Source organism: Bos taurus, chromosome 3 (assembly GCF_002263795.3).
Source record: "Bos taurus isolate L1 Dominette 01449 registration number 42190680 breed Hereford chromosome 3, ARS-UCD2.0, whole genome shotgun sequence".
In the NCBI taxonomy this organism is placed as follows: Eukaryota; Metazoa; Chordata; class Mammalia; order Artiodactyla; family Bovidae; genus Bos; species Bos taurus.
Genome location: NC_037330.1, coordinates 91,702,143 through 91,723,927, shown reverse-complemented (window position 1 = coordinate 91,723,927; position 21,785 = coordinate 91,702,143). Strand labels below are relative to the sequence as shown.

Below are 21,785 nucleotides of genomic sequence, written 5' to 3'. Positions count from 1 at the left end.
CTCTGTGTGGGCTGTCCTGTCCCTGTGGGCAGGCCCTACTCAGACTCAAGAAGTGCTGAAATGAAAGGAGAGCTGAGCCACTGAGGTTTACAAGGCACGTTCCAAACGCCACCTTCCATCTCCACATTTTGTTTCCCAGCAGTGATAAGCCTGCTGGAGGAAGGACAAGTCTGGTCCTGCCCAACTGCTCCATCTTCTCCAGCCTCCCTCACACGTGCACCACACCTCACAGCTAACTGGGTGCTTTAGTTTCAGGATCTCCTTTATTATTTCTAAAAACATTTATATATTTGGCTCTATCGGGGCTTAGTTGTGGTGTGTAGTAGGCTCAGTATTTATGACATGGGGGTTTCGTTGCCCTGTGGCACGTGGGATCTTAGTTCCCCAAACTAGGATCGAATTCGTGTTCTCTGCATTGGAAAGTGGATTCTTGACCACTGGACCACCAGGGAAGCCCCTGGCATCTCCTTTAACCCTTACTAGTCTTGGATGACGATGGGGTGGGGATTGTCCTCTACTTCTCATTAATTTACCTAAGGATTGCCAGAGTTCAGGCCCTTTTGCCTTGGGCAGACAGCCCCTGAGCCTCCATTTCCCCATCCATACCAGCAGGCAGTCGTTCTCTATCTCCAAACCCTTTTCACTCTTGGTGCAGAGGCAAGGGTTGCCCTGTAGATAGAGGCAGGGGGCCTCACTTAATCCCTGCTCTGTGGTTCAGCGCTGGGCGACCTTGGATTTGGGACTCCTCTGGATCACCTGTGTACCTTGCCTGTGATAACACCTCAAATGTTTCTTATGGATCGGATGAGATAGGAATGGGTAAGCATTCAGGAAATGCCCTCCCTGCCCTCTCTGGCCCTTGGCTGACTCCTTAATGGGGCAGGAGGAATTCTCCAGATGACTCAGGTGTCAGATTTCAGACAAGCTATTTTTACCCTTGGGGGTGGAGGCAGACAGATGATGTTCCGACTGTTCTAGGATGGGGTGAGAGGTCAGCACTTCTAGTGGGGAACTTCTCTTGATTTCATGGCCTACATTCTCTCTGCCACATGGGGTGACACTGAGAATTGGAGACCCTCTGAACCAACTCATTCATTTGGTCCACAGTGAGCCAGGCTCTGTGCTGGGCCCCGTGGACACCAGAAGTAAAGAGGGCTCCTGCCGATGGATCTTTGTGTCCAGTGTCCACCAAATACTCCCACAGTTAAATGAATGTTGTCATAACGGAGCACATTGCAGAGTGGAGGTTCCTGGGGCCAGGAGCCTGAGGATAGAGGGAGAGATAATGGAGCCGAGGGACCGGTAGTCATTATGGAGGTGGAGAGGAGAGGATGAATGCTCCAGACAGGGAGTAAGCAGCGGCCTGAGGGGTATGAGGAACTGAGAGACGGTCAGTTGTCTGGGGGTATATGGTGTGAGCAAGACTGGGGGTGTGGCTGGAGGGCCTTGTGGGTCTTGTCAAGGAAGTCCTTTGTTGTTCAGTCACTCAGTCATGTCCACCTCTTTGTGACCCCATGGACCGCAGCACACCAGGCTTCCCTGTCCTTCACCAACTCCCAGAGCTTGCTCAAACTCATGTCCATTGAGTCGGTGATGCCATCCAACCATCTCATCCTCTGTGGTCCCCTTCTCTTGCCTTCTATCTTTCGCAGCATCAGGGTCTTTTCCAATGAGTCGGCTGTTTGCATCAGGTGGCCAAAGTATTGAGTCTTGTCAAGGAGGTCCTCCCATAAGCCAAACAATTTCATGGTTTGAAAAGAGTTCTTGGAGACTCTCTAGTTAAATGCTCCATTTGACAGATGAGGAAACTGAGGCACAGAGAGGCAAAATAACCTATCCAACGTCTCCTGAGGATGATAAGTTGATGGATATAAGTTCCACTTATATTGAGTTTTATAGGAAGGCACTAAACTGGAAATGCCTCGTGAAACTCTACCTCCAAAAGAGGTGGGCTTAGCTCACACTTTCAATTATATCCGCTACCCCACTTCCTTTCTTGTCAGATTTAGGGTCAGGGGCAGGATGAACATGTTGAAGGCCCTCCCATCCCCCTCTGTCCTCACTGGGAGAGCACAAAAGCTGACCAGCCTGCCATAGGCTGTGGGCTCTGGGCAGGGACGCAGGGTACTGGCCTCTTTTCTCTCCTTGGTCACTGACTGGCTGTGTGACATGGGTTGGTTTGCCTCCCCTCTCTTGAGTTTCAGATGGAAGAGTCTCTTCATCTCCAAGGCCTGTGGAGATAGGAGTGTGGGCTTTGGCTGGTAGGTCTGGGATTGCATTTTTTTTTTTTTTGCCATACCACACAGTTTACAGGATCTGTTTCCCCCACCAGGGATTGAACCCAAGTAACAGCAGTGAAAGCCTAGAATCCTAACACTAGGCCACCAGGGAACTGCCCTGGAATTGTAAAATAAAATTTTTTATTTTATTTTGTTTTTTTTTGCTGTACAGCAAGCATGCAGGATCTTAATTCCCTCACCAGGGATGAAACCTGCGCCCCCTGCAGTGAAAGCATGGAGTCTTAACCACTGGATCCCCAGGGAAGTCCCATCTTCTGGGATTGTCTTAAATTCTGTCTGTCACGTCTCAGGTGCTCAGAAGCAATACACTGGCTCTCACAGCCTTGGTTTGTTCATAGTAAAATGGGTAGAATAACAGTGTGTTGTAGGATATATATGAGAATTACTGAGAGAAGACATGTGAAAGCTCCTAGCGTACAACTTGGTACATAGTAGATGTTCAATAAGTGCTAACCAAATGAATGGCATCTAGGAGGTTCTTAGTAAGAAATAATGGTTTAATTCTCTACCTTCCTCACCCCCAAATCTTGGAAAATGTCAAGTGCCAATACACCCTGTAGCTAGAAGTAAAATGAGGATGTGCCTACAGGGCACTGGAGACCATTATTTATCTTCTAGAATGAAGGTGTCATCTGATGACATATGGCCATCAGCAGCCTATGGAACACCGATGTCCTCCCAGCCCTCATGCTGGCTTCACACACAAGTGCACCCACTTTTCATCTCAGAGTTTGGTACCCACTACTACCCTTTTTACCCTTGTCTACTGGGAATCTCAAGGCCAAATGAAATTCTTTATGGCAGCATCTTTGTGCAACTGGTTTCCTCGCGTGGCTTCCTTAGTGGGTCAGAGCGTAAAGAATCTGCCTGCAACCCAGGCGGAAGACCTGGGTTCAATCCCTGGGTCAGGAAGATCCCCTGGAGAAGGAAATGGCTACCCACTCCAGTATGCTTGCCTGGAGAATCCCATGGACAGAGGAGCCTGGCACTCTGCAGTCCATGGGGTTGCAAAGAGTCAAACACGACTGAAGTGACTTAGCACAGCACGTGCATTCCTGATGTAATCGCTCCTCCCGTATTTGGCTCTTAGCTCTGTTTGCATTTTGGGTCTCTGTGCATACTCAGGGTGTGTGCGTGTGCAGGCTGCCTCAGAGCCCTCTGGGGGAAGAAGACAGGGAATGGGATTGAAGGGTGTTTAGGAGGTTGACAGATGCTTCTGTGTTGCTGGTGGGAAGACTGCTGGGAGGCGACTGGTGGCTCTGAGAGCCTGGAGCCACGTTTGTGGGGACAGGGAAACAACTTGGGCAGCTCCCTCACACTCTGGGAGGGCCTGGCTCTCTGGGGGCCTGGCTGGTAGTGGGCCAAGGTGCTTCTCCCCAACCCCCAACCCCCCGGCCCGCCTTCCAGTCCCCGGCCCTTGGAGAGAAGCCTGGGAGGGAGAGTGGGAGGAGCAGGGCCATGTAGGGTCTCCTGCCCTGCAGCTGAATCCCTGCTTCTCTATCACTGGTTCTTTGAATTCTCACAGAACCTCTCAAACTGGCTACCAGTCTTGCCTCCTCACGGGGTTGCCATGAGGTTCTGGTGAACTCATGCGTGAGAAAGTACCGTGTAAACAGTCTGGTTTGAACTCTGTTTAGTAGTCTCCCAGCTATATTTTGGTAGGAAGCCCAAACTCAGCTTTATAATGCTAACCTCAGTGCTCAGTAAATGTTAGCCACGTGGCAGGTGCGTACTAGGAGCTGTGAACATTTGATCTTTAATTTCATCCCCATGATGACCCTGGATGTAGGTATTATGATCCCATTTCTTGCAGTTATGGAAGCGGAGGCCCACAGAGGTAGGCTGAGCAGCCTGCCTGAAGTCACATGAGTTAGTTGACTTGAGTCCAGGCCAGGCTGATCTCCAGGGGTTGTGCACAGCCCTGTGGCATGGTGAGTGAGCTGAGAGGTTACCCAGGCCAGCTTCTCCCCTCCAGGGCTGGTGGGCCTCCTCTGTTCCAGGCCTGCTCTTTGAGGTGGTTCTTTGGTTTATTTATATTTTTGCTGGGCTGGGTCTTCTTTGCGGCACATGGGCTTTTTCTCTAGTTGTGGTGCGTGTGAGCTGCTCTTGTGGAGCACGGGCTCCTAGTAGTGACATGTGGGGGTTAGTGACATGGGAAACCTTAGTTCCTTGACCAGGGATTGAACCTATGTCCCCTGCATTGGGAATGCAGAGTCTTAACCACTGGATTGGCAGGGAAGTCCCTGAGATGTTCTCCCTGCTGGCTGGTCTCCACATTTTCCTGCTGATCCCTGTAGGGCACACCCTTCTCCAGGGGTCTTCTTTGGTTTCTGGGGACTCTTTGCCCCACACCCCATCCCCGCCTCTGTCTCCACCCGCACAGGTGCCTAGTACTTTCCCACCTGTTGCCCTTTGCCCCAGCCACTCCGTCGCCCGAGCCCTGCTGCTCCTGCTTTTGTTTTCTGCTCTTCTCTAGTCCTTCTGTACCTCAGACTGTCCTCTTCCTCAAGTCTCAGCTCCAAGCCTGCCCTTGCCACCACTCTTTTCCTCCCCTGTAGGCATTAATTTGGCACCTGCTCTGTGCCAGGCCTACATCCATCCCTGCCCTGCGGGAATGCCTGTCTGCTAGGGCAGGTGGCTGTGAAAGCAGTGGCTGCCTCTGTCAGTGTTGTGATGGAGATAGTGAGGCTGCGGGGTCCGGGGAGGCCCTGACTCTCCCTGGGGAGGAGGCAGGCATGGGGAAGGGGCACTGAAGAGGGGGTAGGAGGAAGGACTCACTTGGCAGGTAGAACAGATGGAGGGGTCCTAGGCAGCGGTAGTGAGAGTGTGCTCTGAGAAACCAGGTGTGCTCTGGAGCTGGGAAAGCAGCTGTGGGGGCAGTGGCAGGGGCTACAGAGTGGGGCCTTGACCCTAAGAGCCATGGCGAGCCACTGAGAAATCTTGAGCAGGAGAGGTGCCTTCTCAGGCTTGCCCTTCAGAAAAGTCTGTGTGGCCCTACGGGTCAGAACAAGGTCCCAGTTGTGCAGACTGGGTCTAGCTTCCCCGGAAGGCAGGATGCAATAGGTTGTGGTTGTTAAGTTGGTGGATTTGGGTTTTGGAAAGAGCCCTTCAGTGTTGTGTAGAGGCCTGGAAGGAGGTGGAGAGACTGGAGGCCTGTGAACTGGCTGTGGAGGCAACCCAGTGAGTGAGCAGTGCAGGGGCCTGAGCGCATCAGAGTGTGGGGGCTGAGGGGTGGGGGGCAGACCAAGAGTTTAAGGAGGTTGGATCCCTGGAGCTTGGCTACTTGGGGGACAGAAGAAGTCCAGGTTAAATCTGTTGTGTGGGCCGGTTGTCCAGTTGCCCAGAAGGAGCCCTGTGGCCTAAGAGGCTTTCCCCTTTACTTTAGCCTTTCCCCCAGTGTCCCCAGCCATGAAAAGGTTGGACAAGGTGGCCTTTCTTGCTCAGACCCAGCTGTTCTGTCACATGACTCTGGCTGAGGAGAAGGGACACAGAGCCCACAGTGTAGCGGGCTGAGGCCTCGTCTGGGCTTACTCAATCTGGCCAGGACTGTTGCGGCTGGGCGCCAGTGCCTGGCATGGCTGCTGTCTGAGAGTGCACGTCTTTGCCCCTTAGATGCCCTCCCCACCTTCATGCAGGCTCTGTCCTCCCTGTCAGCTGTCCTGGCTCAGCCTTCCTGGCTGCCCCAGGCCCTGATTCTGTCCAGGGCTTCTGCTTTCCCCGTGACTGGCCCTGAGAGGAGTGGCTGGGCCCTGGGGCCTCATTGGCCAAACCCTGCTGGGCCCCCACACGCCCCATCCTCCCTGGCTGGCTGCCTGCCCACCAGGGGGTTGGGAGGCTGCCTGGCCCGGCCTGCCCTGTTGTGGCAGACTGCCTTGGAGCCCCAGGAAACAGTTGGAGTCTGGAGGCTGTGCTGCCTTTCCCCTTGGCTCATGCTTCAGGGGCTCAGCGCTCCTGCCTCTGAGGGAGGTGGGGCCACAGCACAGTGGGGCTTGTTCCTCTGCCAGCCCCAGGGTGGGAGCTCCGTCCTTCTCAGAGCACAGTATTTCCTGCCTGACAAGTGACAGAGCTCCTTAGCTTCCTTGTTAGAAAGCTCAGCTGGCCATGCCAGAGCCCTGCAAGATTAGACGCCAGAATCCTGGAACCAGGGCTGAGATACCTTGGAGACTGGCAGTCTCCCCTGGGCTGGAGGAGAAGGGGCTCAGAGGAGAGGGGACTTGCTTAGGATCACATAGCGCTCTGGGCCAGGGCTAGGATATGAACTCAAGTCTGCCTCTAGACATCCCTTTATACATCTTTGATGTGGTCCTACTGGGTTCCAGGTACTTCTAAGCATGAGAACTAGAGTAGGAGCTTCTCAAAGGACTGGCCCAGTTTTTCTTATAAGCTCAGTGTTTGAGAGGGTCCAGTACAGAGAGAGGGGCTTCTCTGGCAGTTCAGCTGGTAAAGAATCCGCCTGCAATGCAGGAGACTTTCCGGTTTGATTCCTGGGTTGGGAAGATCCCCTGGAGAAGGGAAAGGCTACCCACTCCAGTATTCTGGTCTGAAGAATTCAGAGGTGGAGGCCTGCAGTCTCTCCACCTCCTTCCAGGCCTCTACACAACACTGAAGGGCTCTTTCCAAAACCCAAATCCACCAACTTAACATGTAGTCCATGGGGTTGCAAAGAGTCAGACGCTACTGAGCAACTTTCACTTTAATACAGAGGAATTGCTTGGAGAATGAATGAGTGAGTGAATGAATGAACAGAATGACAAGGCAAAGATCCTGCCTCCAGGCATGTAGACGACAATGGATGGGACTTCTGTTTCACAAAACAGGAAATAGGAGGCTGGTAGGAGTGGGGATGACAGAGGATGAGATGGTTGGATAGCATCACCAACTCAGGGGACATGAGTTTGAGTAAGCTCCGGGAGTTGGTGATGGACAGGGAAGCCTGGCGTGCTGCAGTCCATGGGGTCGTAAAGAATTGTACATGACTGAGCGACTGAACTCAACTGACGAGTGGGGATTGGCTAGGTGGGAAGCAGAGAGGATTAGAACTCAGGTGTCCTGACTGCTGGTCTACGACTTTTTTGCCATCCTCACTTTCCTCGTCTGTAAAATGGGGTAAATGGTCTTTACCCTCTGCCTGCCTTGTGACGATTCAGTGAGGCAGTGGGTGAGAACAGGCTTGAACAGCAGGGACGCTGTGTTGGGGTGGGAGGCGTCTTCCCTGTGTGCACATCTGGAGCTGCCCAGAAACTCCACATACTCTGCTTTTCTTCTTCCCCCTTACTCTCTGCATCTTGCTTCCACCTTGCTTTTCTCCAGGACTTCTTTCTGGAATGCTTGTCCCAGAACTAGCTGTGGGAGGGGCTTGGGAAGAGTGTGGGTAAACACAGTCTGCCTGCCTCCTCCCTCTACTGTCTCCCACACCTAGAGTCAGCCACCCACATCCACATCCAGGCAGCCCCCAGCACATACCAGGCTGGAAATGCCTTGGCAATGGTTACCATGGTGACGGCTCCTGCTGCTTGGATCGCAGTGGTCTGGAAGCTGTTTGCAACAGCCTGGCAGCCTGGTGCCCGCAGGTCCCCACCCAGGCTGCGAGCTCCTGGGGCAGCTGCCCTCTTCTCTCTCATTTTGGTCCCCAGCATTGCACTTGGTATTTAGGGGCGCTTGGCAAGGAGCTGCCTCTCCAAGGAACCCACAAGTTGTTCTGGGTCAGACTAGCTTGGTTCAAATCCCAGGGCTACCTCTTAGGGGTCAGTGACCTTAAGCAAGTCAACTTGGTGTGTTTTGAATTTATTGAATTAGCTATGGAATCCTTGTGAGGGGAGCTATCCAAAGAGTATAACCCCCCAGAATGAGGCCCATCCTTTCCCTGAGCCATCACTGCCCCCATCCTGTAGCAGTAGCAGGGTCAACATAGGTCATAGCACTTTTTGCTGCTGAATCCACATCCAGGGCCCTGGATTCCTCATCTTGGGCCCCTGGAAGCCCTGCAGGCAGTGTAGTGTGGTGATTAGGACCTCAGTCGAAGTGGCTAGACCTCTGGAGTCACAGCTGGGCTTGGCACTTACTTGAGCTTCAGTTTTCTAATCTTTAAAATGAATATAATAATGTACCTCTTTCAGAGGTTTGTTGTATGGATAAAATTTGAATTAGGACTTGTAAAGTGCTTAGAAGAGTATCTGATACTTTATAAGCACTTTATAAGTGTTAGCTGGGACTTATCACCACAAGTGGCAATGGCCATGAAAATTGGAGGGCTTACCATTTGGCGCTAGTGGTAAAGAACCCTCTTGCCAAAGCAGGAGATGTAAGAGTTGCAGGTTTGATTCCTGGGTTGGGAATATCCCCTGGAGGAGGGCATGGCAATCCACTCCAGTATTCTTGCCTGGAGAATCCCATGGACAGAGGAGCCTGGGGGTCTACCGTCCACAGGATCGTAAGGAGTCAGATATGACTGAAGCGACTTAGCACCCACACATACATGAAAACTGGAACCCATGTGCCTATCCCTACTTGTCATTTTTCTCACACAGGCAGGTGTCCCCAGCTCTGTTCACAGTGTGATGAGGGAAAGCTGGCCAGAGAGACAGGATGGCAGGTCAGCTCCCCTTCCTCATCCCACCCCCTCCAGGGGACTGCCAGGCACGCCTACCTCTGTTGCCTGGCAAATGAAACTCCTAAGCTGGACCCTGGGCAGAGACTCCTCTTATTCATGAGTTCTAGGATTTTCTCTGCTGGTTCTCCAGCTGGCAGCTGTTCCAGCCCTGGTCTGGATCAGACAGCTGGTCAGTGACTGGCTGGAGCCTTCCCTGTCAGTAGAGCCAAGTGCTGACAACGGAGGAGCATCAGCCGAGGTGCTGCTTCCGATGTCATCTGAAACATGAAGAGCCCGAGGAAAGGGTCTTATGGGATGAGATAGGAACAGATCCCTGGGCTTGACTATTGTAGGGCTCACTGTGCTGTGTTGTGCTTAGTTGCTCAGTTGTGTCAGACCCTTTGTGACCCCATGGACTGTAGCCGCCAGGCTCCTCTGTCCTTGGGGATTCTCCAGGCAAGAATACTGTAGTGGGTTGCCATGCCCTCCCTCCAGGGGATCTTTTCAACCCAGGGATTGAACCCAGGTCTCCCATATTGCAGGTGGATTCTTTACCATCTGGGCCACCAGGGAAGCCCAAGAATACTGAAGTGAGTAGCCTATCCCTTCTCCAGGGGATCTTCCCAACCCAAGAATCGAACTGGGGTCTCCTGTATTGCAGGCGGATTTTTTACCAGCTGAGCTACCAGAGAAGCCCGTAGGGCTTACTAGGCCTCCCTGAATAGAGACGGGAAATCTTACCAGAACGAAGGTGAATCTGAGGCAAAACTTGAAAAAGCTGGTCTACAGATGAATTAATACTCTGCTCCATCCCTTTCTCCCCACCCCCTCCCTCAGGTCCAAGGATATGTTAACCTGGAATTTGTGGCCAAAAGGAAGCTGGGCATAGTAGGGGCATCCAGAGAGCCCCTGGGGTCTGAGACCCTGGGCTGGAGGGTGCTGGCCACTCTTGGAGTTGGGTTTTCTTGGCACGTGGTCTTGGGGATCTCAGGGGCTGGCAGACCTGGAGACTCTGCTGTGAGCTGACCATCCCACCTGCTCCCCAGGGCCTGGCCTCCGTGTTCTCCAACCGCACGTCCCGGAAGTCGGCCTCACGCACTGACAGCGACAACATGGCAGATGGCGAGGGCTACCGGAACCCCACGGAGGTGCAGATGAGCCAGCTGGTGCTGCCCTGCCACACCAACCAGCGTGGCGAGCTGAGCGTCGGGCAGCTGCTCAAGTGGATCGACGCCACCGCCTGCCTGTCCGGTGAGGCCGAACCCGGCATGGCTGCCCTCCCAGCCTTGGCCACACACACCAGGGGAGAGGCCGTTCCTGAGCGCCGCCCTCTTCTCTCATCCCTGGCTTCACTCAGGCAGCTCCACCTGCCTGTGATGCCCTCTTCAAGTTTCACATGCTCAGCTCGGGCCCACCCTCTTGCCTGCAAACCCCCAGGGCTCTGAGTGCTGGTCCTGGACTCTAGGGTCCCTGCTCTGATGCAGCGTAGCATTAGACGTGGTTGCTCTGAGGCTGGCAGTAGCAAAACCCATGGCATTGGGCAGAGTTGAATGGAGGTTGGATGGAGCTCATTTTGTTGCCTTTGATGCCCCAGTATTCTCCAGCCCGCAGGGAGTTCACAGGCAGATGGTAGCAGGGGAGCAGACAGGAGACCTAACTGTCCCCCTGCACTGTCTGATAGGGGCTGGGAAAGGGAGGCGGAACTGGGGCTCTAGGAGAACAGACCTGAGACGACCCTGACCCATCCCTGGAAGTAGAGAAGGAATTCTAGAAGGACTCAGGCCTGGGAGCAGAGTCCTCAGGATGAGAGTGACTCAGGCAAGGAGACAAAGGTGGGTGAGGTTGCCTGGGCACTCGAGGAAGTCAGAAAGTGGAATAAACATGGCGTGATCATTCATTCAGCGGCTGCTTATTGAATACTGCATGCCAGGCACTGCTCCAGGACTGGGCACAGCAGTGAAAAATATGGGCGAAATTCCTTGCCCTCGAGTGACTTGCGGTCTAGCAGAAGGGAGAGGCACTAGACAGACAAAACCCAGATAAATAAGACAGGGTCAGGGTGTCATAATCACGGTGAGGAAAGTAAAGAACGGTGGGGGTGTGAGCGAGGAGGCAGGCCTTAGCTAGGAGGGTCTGATATTGATCAGAGGCCTGGGCCATGGGGAGGCTGCTAACAGATGGCTTTCTTCTCCTGATGCCAGCGGAGAGGCATGCAGGGTGCCCCTGTGTCACAGCCTCCATGGATGACATCTATTTTGAGCACACCATTAGGTAAGTGGCCTCCTGCCTCTCTTTCTGGTCTCCCCATCACGATCCCAGAGCCTTTCCCCCATCTCCTGCCTTATCAGCCTTGTGCTGCCTGGCACCTGCCTCAGCTGGGGGCCTTTGCAGATGGACAGGGGGCAGCCTTTCCGGAGCCATGACCCATCTGCAAGGTCTCTGGGACAGCAGTGAGCTAGGAGCTGCCCCTGTGGCCAGGTGCTGTGGGGTGGACTCCCTCAGCCAGCTTTGGAGTTGGATGTTGCTCAAGCTGCAGCATGGGGTGCTGTGTGACTTTGGGGAAGTCAGTCTCTTTCTCTGGTCCTCAATTTTCTTATCTTCAAAATGGAAGTTGTTCAGTCACTAAGTCGTGTCCAACTCTTTGCAACCCCATGGACTGCAGCACGCCAGGCTTCTCTGTCCTTCACTATCTCCCGGAGTTTGCTCAAACTCACATCCATTGAGTTGGTGATGCCATCCAAACATCTCATCCTCTGTCACCCCCTTTTCTTCCTGCCCTCAAGCTTTCCCAGCATCAGGGTCTTTTCCAATGAGTCAGCTCTTCAAATCTGGTGGCCTAATTATTGGAGTTTCAGCTTCAGCATCAATCTTTCCAATGAATATTCAGGGTTGCTGGTTAGACTTAATCAGGGAATGCCTTTTGGGGCTTGGCTCTTCTCTGTGGGTCATTGGTTATCAGACTGTAGGGAGGTCCCTAGACAAGGTGCCTTGGCAGAGCCTGAGCCAGAAGTTTGGACCATTCAGCCTCTGCTCACATACCTCCAGGAAAGGGGAGCTCATTACCTACTAGTTTTGTTTGTTAGATGTCTGTACTGGTTAGAAAGGTTTTCATTACACTATACTGAGCTTGGTCTTCACACGGTTTTGCTAGGACCCAAGGAGCATGCCAAGCCCTCAGCCCAGGGCAGGCTGCAGGGGCTGCATGCAGTGCTCTGGCCTCCAGGCCTGCTTCTGAACTATCAGTGCCTGGGACATCGAGTGCCAAGGACTTATCCAGGACTTCCTGGTGCCCCATGGGTCATGGTTAGGAAGAAGTTTGGGCAGTCCCTGTCCTTACTTATTCAGTCATTCATCGCTACCTGTGCCTTTTTTTGGACCAGGGCCCATGCAGGGTTTGGAGTCCACAAAGTCAGCTGGAACATAGTCTCTGTGCCCCAGGAGCTCCCAGTCTGCAGGGAGGCAGATATAGAAACATAATTTCAATTCAAAGGGGTAAATTCCAGGCAAATAATGATCTTTGACATATGGGTGCTTTGTAGTACTCATCTTTGAATATCTTATTTTAGAATAGTTTTTGATTTACAAAAACACTGTAGATGGCACAGAGTTTCTATAACATCTTACATTCGTACGGTACCTTTGTCACAGTTAATGAACCCATGTGCTGTGCATAGTTGCTCTGTCGTGTCCAACTCTGTGTGACCCCATGGGCTACAGTCCGCCAGGCTCCTCTGTCCATGGGGATTCTCCAGGCAAGAATACTGGAGTGGGTTGCCATGCCAACCTCCGAGGGCTCTTCCCAACCCAGGGATCAAACCCAGGTCTCCTGCATTGCAAGCAGATTCTTTACCAGCTGAACTACCAGGGAAGCCCTAATGAACCCATACTGATGAGTTATTTGTAAGCCTTTTTAAAAACATGTAAACAATTTTTTACATGGAGTGTGGTTGATTTACAATATTCTGTTAGTTTCAGGCGTACAGGGTTGTAAAGCAGTTATACTCCAGTTTTAAAAAAATGGGGGGAGAAGGCGCTACTGTATAACACAAGGAACTATATTCAAAATTTTATAATAACTGTAGTGTCTTTTTACTATTGATAATTAACTTACTAAGTCCTCAGAACAACACTGTGAGACCCTGGTTATTAGTATCCTCCTTTTACAGGTGAGGAAACTGAGGCGCAGAGAAGAAAAGTAACTTACTTAAGGGCTTACAGCTGGTGGAGACCTCAGGCTGTACTACAAGCAAGGCAGTCTGGCCCCGGAGAGCTTGCTCTTAACCAGCAGGCTCTGCGTGCAGGCATGGTCGGTCGTTTCGGTTGTGTCCAACTCTTTGTGACCCTAAGGACTATTGCCCACCTGGCTCCTCTGTCCATGGAATTTTCCAGGCAAGAATACTGGAGTGGTTGCCATGCCCTTCTCCAGGGATCTTCCCGACTCAGGGATCAAACCTGTGTCTCCTGTGCCTTCTGCATTGCAGGTGGATTCTTCTTCCACTGGGGCACCTGGGAATCCCAACCAATGGGCTACATTGCCTCTGTTTTTGAGGGTGGGTATAGAGGCACTGTGTGGTGCTGGAGAAGACTCTTGAGAGTCCCTTGGACAGCAAAGAGATCCAACCAGTCCATCCTAAAGGAGATCAGTCCTGAATATTCACTGGAAGGACTGACGCTGAAGCTGAAATTCCAATACTTTGGACACCTGATGTGAAGAACTGACTCATTTGAAAAGACCCTGATGCTGGGAAAGATTGAAGGCGGGAGGAGCAGGGAACAACAGAGGATGAGATGGTTGGATGGCATCACCAACTCAATGGACATGAGTTTGGGTGAACTCCAGGAGTTGGTGATGGACAGGAAGGCCTAACATGCTGTGGTCCATGGGGTTGCGAAAAGTTGGACACGACTGAGTGACTGAACTGATAGAGGCACTGGAAAAGGAAGTGACAACCCACTCTAGTATTCTTGCCTGGAGAATCCCCAAGGACAGAGGGGCCTGGCGGGTTATAGTCCATAGGGTTGCAAAGAGCTGGACATGACTGAAAGCATGCGTGCATAGTGGCACAGGGGCTTCCCTGGTAGCTCAGCCGGTGAAGAATCTGCCTGCAGTGCAGGAGGCCCTGGTTCGATTCCTGGGTCGGGAAGTTCCCCTGAAGAAGGGATAGGCTACCCACTCCAGTATTTTTACCTGGAGAATTCCATGGATAAGGAGCTTGGTGGGCTACAGTTCATGGGGTCACAAAGAGTTGGACACGACTGAGTGACTGAGCACAGCTCATAGGGCCACAGAGGGTAGTCACGGGTGGCTTCCTGGAGGAGGTATTTGAGCTGGCTCCAGTACTGCATGCTGTGAGAATTTGTAGGCCAGTGGAGCTGTGTCTGGGTCAACTCTGAGTCTCTGCTGCCAAAACGGGATCTGACACCTGAGGAGCAATGATAGAGAAGGCTGGGGTGGGGCATGTAGTGATGGATGGGCCTGCCATAGGACCCAGGAGAGTGGAGGTGAGTCTGGGCAGAGGAGGGTGTGGGTGTGAGGGTAAGCTGGAGAGGGGCCTGGAGCATGGTTGGTGACCTGGAAAGTCCTGGCCATACCTGAGGAAAGCTGGGAAAGGTTTTTTTTGTTTGCTTGTTTTTGCTTTAGCCATTTAAAAATGCCTCACAATGCATCTCTAAGGAATAAGAACTTTTAAAAAACATAACTTAAATACCACTACTACCGCTAAACAAAACGAACAGTTTCTCACCACCATCAAATATCCAGTCAGCGTTCAGTTGCCCACAGTGTCTCTTGAATTTATTTTGTTTTGCTTTATAGTTTTTTGCTTTATTTTGTTCAAGTCATGATGCAAATAAGGTTGCATTTGGTTACTTCGTCTCTTGTCTTTTGTTTTTCCTTTGGCCATGCTTCATGGCTCATGGCATCCTAGTTCCCTGACCAGGGATGGAACCTGGTCCCCAGCAGTGAAAGCACTGAGTCCTAACTACTGGACTGCCAGGGAATTCCCTCAAGTCTTTTTTTTAACCTGTAGGCCCTACATCTCCCCCATCACCCTCTCCCTGCACCCTCTCCTTCCTCCTCCCACTCCCTGTCTCTCTCTGTTTTTCCTTGAAGTTTGTTTGTTGAAGAACCTTGGTCATTTGCTCTCTAGGGTTCTCCATCATCTGGGTTTTACTATTAGTATCACTGTGGTGTCATTTAACATGTTTCTCTGTCTGCCAAGAGTATTGGTCCTGGGGAAGGGCTCTATTACAACTGGCTGAAAAGGTCAGATTTGTCTATAGGTGCTGCCTCTGGAGGGGTTTTGGGAAACTAGGGGCTTGAAGGGGCCCCCAAGGAGGCTGGGCAGTGACTCAGGGGATAGAGCCAATTTTGACCTGAGCTGTGAGATGGAAGACAGGAAGGAAGAGAAGCTTGGGAGTCCAAATGGGTGACTGCTTGGCTTTAGGGGAGGCTAGAGAGGAAGAGGAGAGGGGAGGAGGAGGAAGGGCAAGGGTCTATTTTAGTACTGCCAAAAATAGATTTTCTTTTTATTGGTGGGTCAGGGAAGTTCATTTTCTAATATTTTATCATGAAAACTTTCAAAATTATAGAAAAGTTGAATAGCGGTGTGATCATTACCACTGAGAGTCAATAATTAACACTTTGCTAAATTTGCTTTATCTGTATGTAGATAAATACAGGTATACCTTATTTTACTGCACTTTGCAGATCTTGCATTTTTTACAACTTGAAGTTTTGTAGCAACCCTGCATTGAGCAAATCTATTGACCTCACTTTTCCAACAACATTGGCTCATATGGTGTCTCTGTCACACTTTAGTAATTCTTGCAATATTTTAAACTTTTTCATTATTATTATATTATTTATGGAGATCTGTATTAGGAGGGTAAATTTTGGCGGGCTACAAGAAGGTGGGATGTGGGGGAGCTTTCCTTAGGAGGGACTGTTGAGAGCAAAGAGAATCTTGAGTGTTCATTGGACTAGGGGGAGCAGGGGGAAGCGGGAGATGAATGACATCATGCCACTTCTCTTGCCTCAGCTTCCCCACCTGTAAAATGGGGTGCTAACACCGTCTTGCCAACTTGCTTTGGTAGCATCATAGATGTGAATATGCTCTGTATGCTGTAACAGTTTTTGGCTAGTTCCCCTCAGCAGAGGCCCCACAAGTATCTGAGGCCCCTTTTCTCTCTTTTTGTCCCTCTGGATGGCTCATCTCTTGCTTTTCCCTCTGCAGTGTTGGACAAGTTGTGAATATCAAGGCCAAGGTGAACCGAGCCTTCAACTCTAGCATGGAGGTGAGCCACTGGGTGGGTGGTTTCCACTTTCTCTTTGTTCTCAGCCCCCAGCCTGAGTGCACACGTGCTCATACTCACAGCACCTTGGCTGAGGATACAGAGTTCTGAAATAGCTGGCAAGTTTGGGAGGATCTAGGGATCTAATTGTCTAATGGCTGTAACACAGAAGGGGAAACTGAGGCCAGGGAGGGGAAGGGACGTGCCTCAGGTCTCCGAGCGATGTGGATTCCACTGTGGGCCTTGACTTCCAGCTTCCTGGGTCTTCATACCTAGTGTCAGATACTCTGTTCAGCAGCCAGGTGACTGCAGGGAGGACAGCCACTGTGCTTAGCCCTGACGTCAGCCACTGTGCTTAGCCCTGACGTCAGTGGGCTGAAGCAGTGAGAGCGGTAGACTTTGGTCCATTAGCTTACCTCCCACAGCCTCTGTCTTCACATCTGTAAAATGGGAACATGATTCCTATGCTGCAGGATTGTGGAAGGTTTAATGAGAGAACTCTTTGGTGATGCAGGGTGGAGGGCCTCTACTTCCCACTTATGGACGTCAGGCCCAGGCAACTTTACCCAGCTGGGCCAGTGGTTACTGAGGCACACTGAGGCTTGGATAGCAGAATCTTTTTTTTTTTTTAATTTTATTTTATTTTTAAACTTTACATAATTGTATTAGTTTTGCCAAATATCAAAATGAATCCATCACAAGTATACATGTGCTCCCCATCCTGAACCCTCCTCCCTCCTCCCTCCCCATACCATCCCTCTGGGTCGTCCCAGTGCACTAGCCCCAAGCATCCAGTATCGTGCATTGAACCTGGACTGGCATCTCGTTTCATACATGATATTTTACATGTTTCAATGCCATTCTCCCAAATCTTCCCACCCTCTCCCTCTCCCACAGAGTCCATAAGACTGTTCCATACATCAGTGTCTCTTTTGCTGTCTCATACACAGGGTTATTGTTATCATCTTTCTAAATTCCATATATATGCGTTAGTATACTGTATTGGTGTTTTTCCTTCTGGCTTACTTCACTCTGTATAATAGGCTCCAGTTTCATCCACCTCATTAGAACTGATTCAAATGAATTCTTTTTAATGGCTGAGTAATACTCCGTTGTGTATATGTACCACAGGATAGCAGAATCTTGACTGTAGCTCTGGACACCCCATAAGGGCCCAAGGTCCCCCTATGGACCCCCAAGCTGTCTGTCCTTCCAATTTAGCCAACACTTAAATTAACTTACTTCAAGCCCTTTCATAACAGTGTCATTTTGATCCTCTCAATAACCCTGTGAGGATAGGTACAATCATTCCCATTTTACAGATGAGGAAACTGAGGTCCAGAGAAAGGAATTTACATGCCCAAGGTTCCCCAGGGAGCCAGGGCCAGAATCAGAACCCATCCCACGTCTCTAGCCCCCTGCACTTGGTAGGTGATACAGGAGTACCAGAAGCCAGGCCTGGTGATGCTTCCCATCTCAAGCTGTAGGATTCTAGTTCCTCCCTCCTCACTTGTCCACCTTGCTCTTCCTTTCCAGGTGGGCATCCAGGTGGTCTCCGAGGACCTGTGCTCTGAGAAGCAGTGGTGTGTGTGCAAGGCCTTAGCCACCTTCGTGGCCCACAGGGAGCTCTCCAAGGTGGGTGAAGGTAGCATGCACAGGCGCTCTATGCTGCCAGGCCACCTGGGTGCCTTTCTAGGGCAGTGATTCTGGGGGTTGGTAGAGTGGTAGAGATGAGGGTGCAGCAGGGAATCCATGGCTTCCAGAAGGCCCAGCCCCCACTGTGGGTGAACCCAAGTGCCTTCCTGCTCTGCTTTTCCCCTTCTCTCCCCGTGCACCTCCCTGCAGTATTCTCCAGGTCTTTCCATTGCCTTCCATGTCCTGCCTTGACATTCTTCATCCACGGTTCCTTTGCCCAAGAATGGGCTCAGGGGACACTGGAGGATGAACATGATGTATCAGTCAACATGGAGATGGAAGATGGGGACAAAGAGGGGACAAGACTTGTAACCATCCAGGAGCCCCAGGTGCGAGATGATTACTAGGGGGACAGTTGTTGTTCAGTCACTAAGTCGTGTCCAGCTCTTTGTGACCCCATGGACCATAGCACGCCAGGCTCTCCATCCTTCACTGTCTCCCGGAATTTGCTCAGATTCATGTCCATCGAGTCGGTGATGCCATCCAACCGTCTCATCCTCTGTCGTCCCCTTCTCCTCCTGCCCTCAACCTTTCCCAGCATCAGGATCTTTTCCAAAAAGTCGGCTCTTTGCATCAGGTGGCCAAAGTATCGGAGCTTCAGCTTCAGCATCAGTACTTCCAATGAATGTTCAGTGTTGATTTCCTCTAGGATTGACTGGTTTGATCTCCTTGCAATCCTAGGGGGCCAGGCCCTCATGCTATTTCAGGGAATTTGTCCTAAAACCCCCACTCCACCCCCGCCACAGGTGAAGCTGAAGCCAACTGTGCCTCGGACCGAAGAGGAAAAGACGGAGCACAGTGTGGCGGCCGAGCGCCGGCGCATGCGACTGGTCTACGCAGACACCATTAAGGACCTCCTCGCCAACTGCGTCATTCAGGATGGTGAGCGTCATGGGTAGGGAGGGCAGCTCGTGTCCTACATGCTCCCCTCTGTCTGGGGCTCCTACTGGGCAGAGAAAGGAAGGAAGTCTCCCTGGAATATCCACCCAGTGATGGCCTCAGGCCTGGATAACACTCTTGCCTCAAGGTCCCTTAGTGGGGAAAAGGGAGCATTTGGACCTCTCGCCCAGCTCCCAGGAGCCATGAAGATGAAGCTGGGACACATAGAAAACAGTTTGTCATCCACTAAATGCATTTGGGTCTCTAGGAGTCAAGGTATTTGGGAAGGTAGTATTGAGCTTGGCCTTGAGGACCCTCAGTTCAGTCGCTCAGTCATGTGCAACTCTTTGCGACCCCATGAATTGCAGCACGCCAGGCCTCCCTGTCCATCACCAGCTCCTGGAGTTCACCCAAACTCATGTCCATCGAGTTGGTGATGCCATCCAGCCATCTCATCCTCTGTTGTTCCCTTCTCCTCCTGCCCCTAATCTCTCCCAGCATCAGAGTCTTTTCCAATGAGTCAACTCTTCCCATGAGATGGCCAAAGTATTAGAGTTTCAGCTTTAGCATCAGTCCTTCCAAAGAACACCCAGGACTGATCTCCTTCAGAATGGACTGGTTGGATCTCCTTGCAGTCCAAGGGACTCTCAAGAGTCTTCTCCAACACTACAGTTCAAAAGCATCAATTCTTCGGCACTCAGCCTTCTTCACAGTCCAACTCTCACATCCATACATGACCACAGGAAAAACCATAGCCTTGACTAGACGGACCTTTGTTGGCAAAGTAATGTCTCTGCTTTTGAATATGCTATCTAGGTTGGTCATAACTTTCCTTCCAAGGAATAAGCATCTTTTAATTTCATGGCTGCAATCACCATCTGCAGTGATTTTGGAGCCCCAAAAAATAAAGTCTGACACTGTTTCCACTGTTTCCCCATCTATTTGCTATGAAGTGATGGGACCAGATGCCATGATCTTCGTTTTCTGAATGTTGAGCTTTAAGCCAACTTTTTCACTCTCCTCTTTCACCTTCATCAAGAGGCTTTTTAGTTCCTTTTCACTTTCTGCCATAAGGGTGGTGTCATCTGCATATCTGAGGTTATTGATAGTCCTCCCGGCAATCTTTATTCCAGCTTATGCTTCCTCCAGCCCAGCGTTTCTCATGATGTACTCTGCATATAAGTTAAATAAGCAGGGTGACAACATACAGCCTTGACGTACTCCTTTTCCTATTTGGAACCAGTCTCTTGTTCCATGTCCAGTTCTAACTGTTGCTTCCTGACCTGCATATAGGTTTCTCAAGAGGCAGGTCAGGTGGTCTGATATTCCCATCTCTTTCAGAATTTTCCACAGTTTCTTGTAATCCACACAGTCAAAGGCTTTGGCATAGTCGAGAAAGCAGAAATAGATGTTTTTCTTGAACTCTCTTGCTTTTTCCATGATCCAGTGGATGTTGGCAATTTCGTCTCTGGTTCCTCTGCCTTTTCTAAAACCAGTTTGAACATCAGGAAGTTCACGGTTCACGTATTGCTGAAGCCTGGCTTGGAGAATTTTGAGCATTACTTTACTAGCGTGTGAGATGAGTGCAATTGTGCAGTCGTTTGAGCATTCTTTGGCATTGCCTTTCTTTGGGATTGAAATGAAAACTGACCTTTTCCAGTCCTGTGACTACTGCTGAGTTTTCCAAATGTGCTGGCATATTGAGTGCAGCACTTTCACAGCATCGTCATCTTCTAGGATTTGAAATAGTTCAACTGGAATTCCATCACCTCCACTAGCTTTGTTTGTAGTGATGCTTTCTAAGGCCTACTTGACTTCACATTCCAGGTTGTCTGGCTCTAGGTGAGTGATCACACCATCATGATTATCTTGGTCATGAAGATCTTTTTAGGACTTAAAAAAAAAAAAAAAAGCATATGTTGGGTTGGCTAAGAAGTTCATTTGGGTTTTTCTGTAGGATGTTCCCTCTTTTGGCCAACTCAGTAGACAGGTAGCTAGATAGGTAGCTAGATTGAGATAGCTCTAGGGATAAAAAGATAGAGATAGGATAAAAAGCAAGACTCTCTTCTACCCCAGAACCCAGGCTCCTCCAAAAAGGCAGCTACTGTTACTCATTTGGGGGCCATCTTTCCAGAAGTATCTCCTGCAATTTATGCATAAAAAACAAAGTGAAAGTGTTAGTCCCTCAGCTGTGTCCAACTCTTTGCGACCCCATAGACTGTAGCCCACTGGGCTCCTCTGTCCATGAAATTCTCCAGGCAAGAATACTGGAGTGGGTAGCCATTCCCTTCTCCAGGGGATCTTCCCAACCTAGGGATCAAACCTGGGTCTCCTGCACTGCAGGCAGAGTCTGTACTGGCTGAGCCACCAGGGAAGGCATATTAATGCATACTACCTCTCATTTCAACCCTCTCTTCTTTCCCCATAGGGGAACGGTACCTTCTGTCCCATATCTTGCTCCTTTCCCCTTAAAAGCATATCCTGCAGATTGTCCTGTGCCAGCACACAAGATCTACTTTGGACTGGGAGGATTTTGACAGGTGGAGAGATGAAGCAAGGTTTTTCTGACAGAGGACTCAGGCTGGGGGCAAAGGTCTAGAGGGTAACCTTGGTTTTGTTCTCTGATCTCCAGACAATGAGAATGCAGAGTCTTCCTGGAAACCTAAAGGAGGCAATTTTAAGACCCATCAAGGATAGTTCAGCCACCCAGAGTGGAGAGAGAGCAGGCAGAAGTAGCGAACCCCAGTGAAGGCAGTGAGCTGTGCTCTAGATTCCACGTGCCCTATTTATGTGGGGCCTGAAGGCCATGGCAGGCCCAGCTCTTCCTATGGTCATCAAGGCCCCTGGCACCATCCATCCCACGGCAGCCCCTGTGGATCCCTCCTGTCGTGACAGCCCTTCTACCCAAGGGTCAGTCTAGATGCCTTGGACTGGCGTCTGGGCCCTTGTCTGAGCCTTATCTTGTGCTGTCCCTTTACTTGTCCTCAGCTCCAGCTAAGCCAGGGTCTCGTTGCTCCCTATGACTGTCC

General features: G+C 50.9%; 1 protein-coding gene across 8 annotated transcripts in view; it reads left to right on the top strand.

Annotated features, from left to right (window-relative positions):
- ACOT11 (acyl-CoA thioesterase 11) overlaps positions 1–21,785 on the top strand; it is a 54,451-nt gene that overhangs the window by 15,494 nt on the left and 17,172 nt on the right. For 5 of the 8 annotated variants that reach the window (NM_001103275.2, XM_059884686.1, XM_059884685.1 and 2 more), the window contains 5 exons: positions 9,936–10,140; positions 11,091–11,160; positions 16,125–16,185; positions 17,719–17,817; positions 18,624–18,759. In NM_001103275.2, coding sequence (NP_001096745.2) covers positions 9,936–10,140; positions 11,091–11,160; positions 16,125–16,185; positions 17,719–17,817; positions 18,624–18,759 — 571 coding nt within the window. Of the gene's footprint in view, positions 1–7,274; positions 8,893–9,431; positions 9,480–9,935; positions 10,141–11,090; positions 11,161–16,124; positions 16,186–17,718; positions 17,818–18,623; positions 18,760–21,785 lie in introns of those variants that run through there. The other 3 variants (XM_059884684.1, XM_059884682.1, XM_059884683.1) reach the window with 3 other exon arrangements.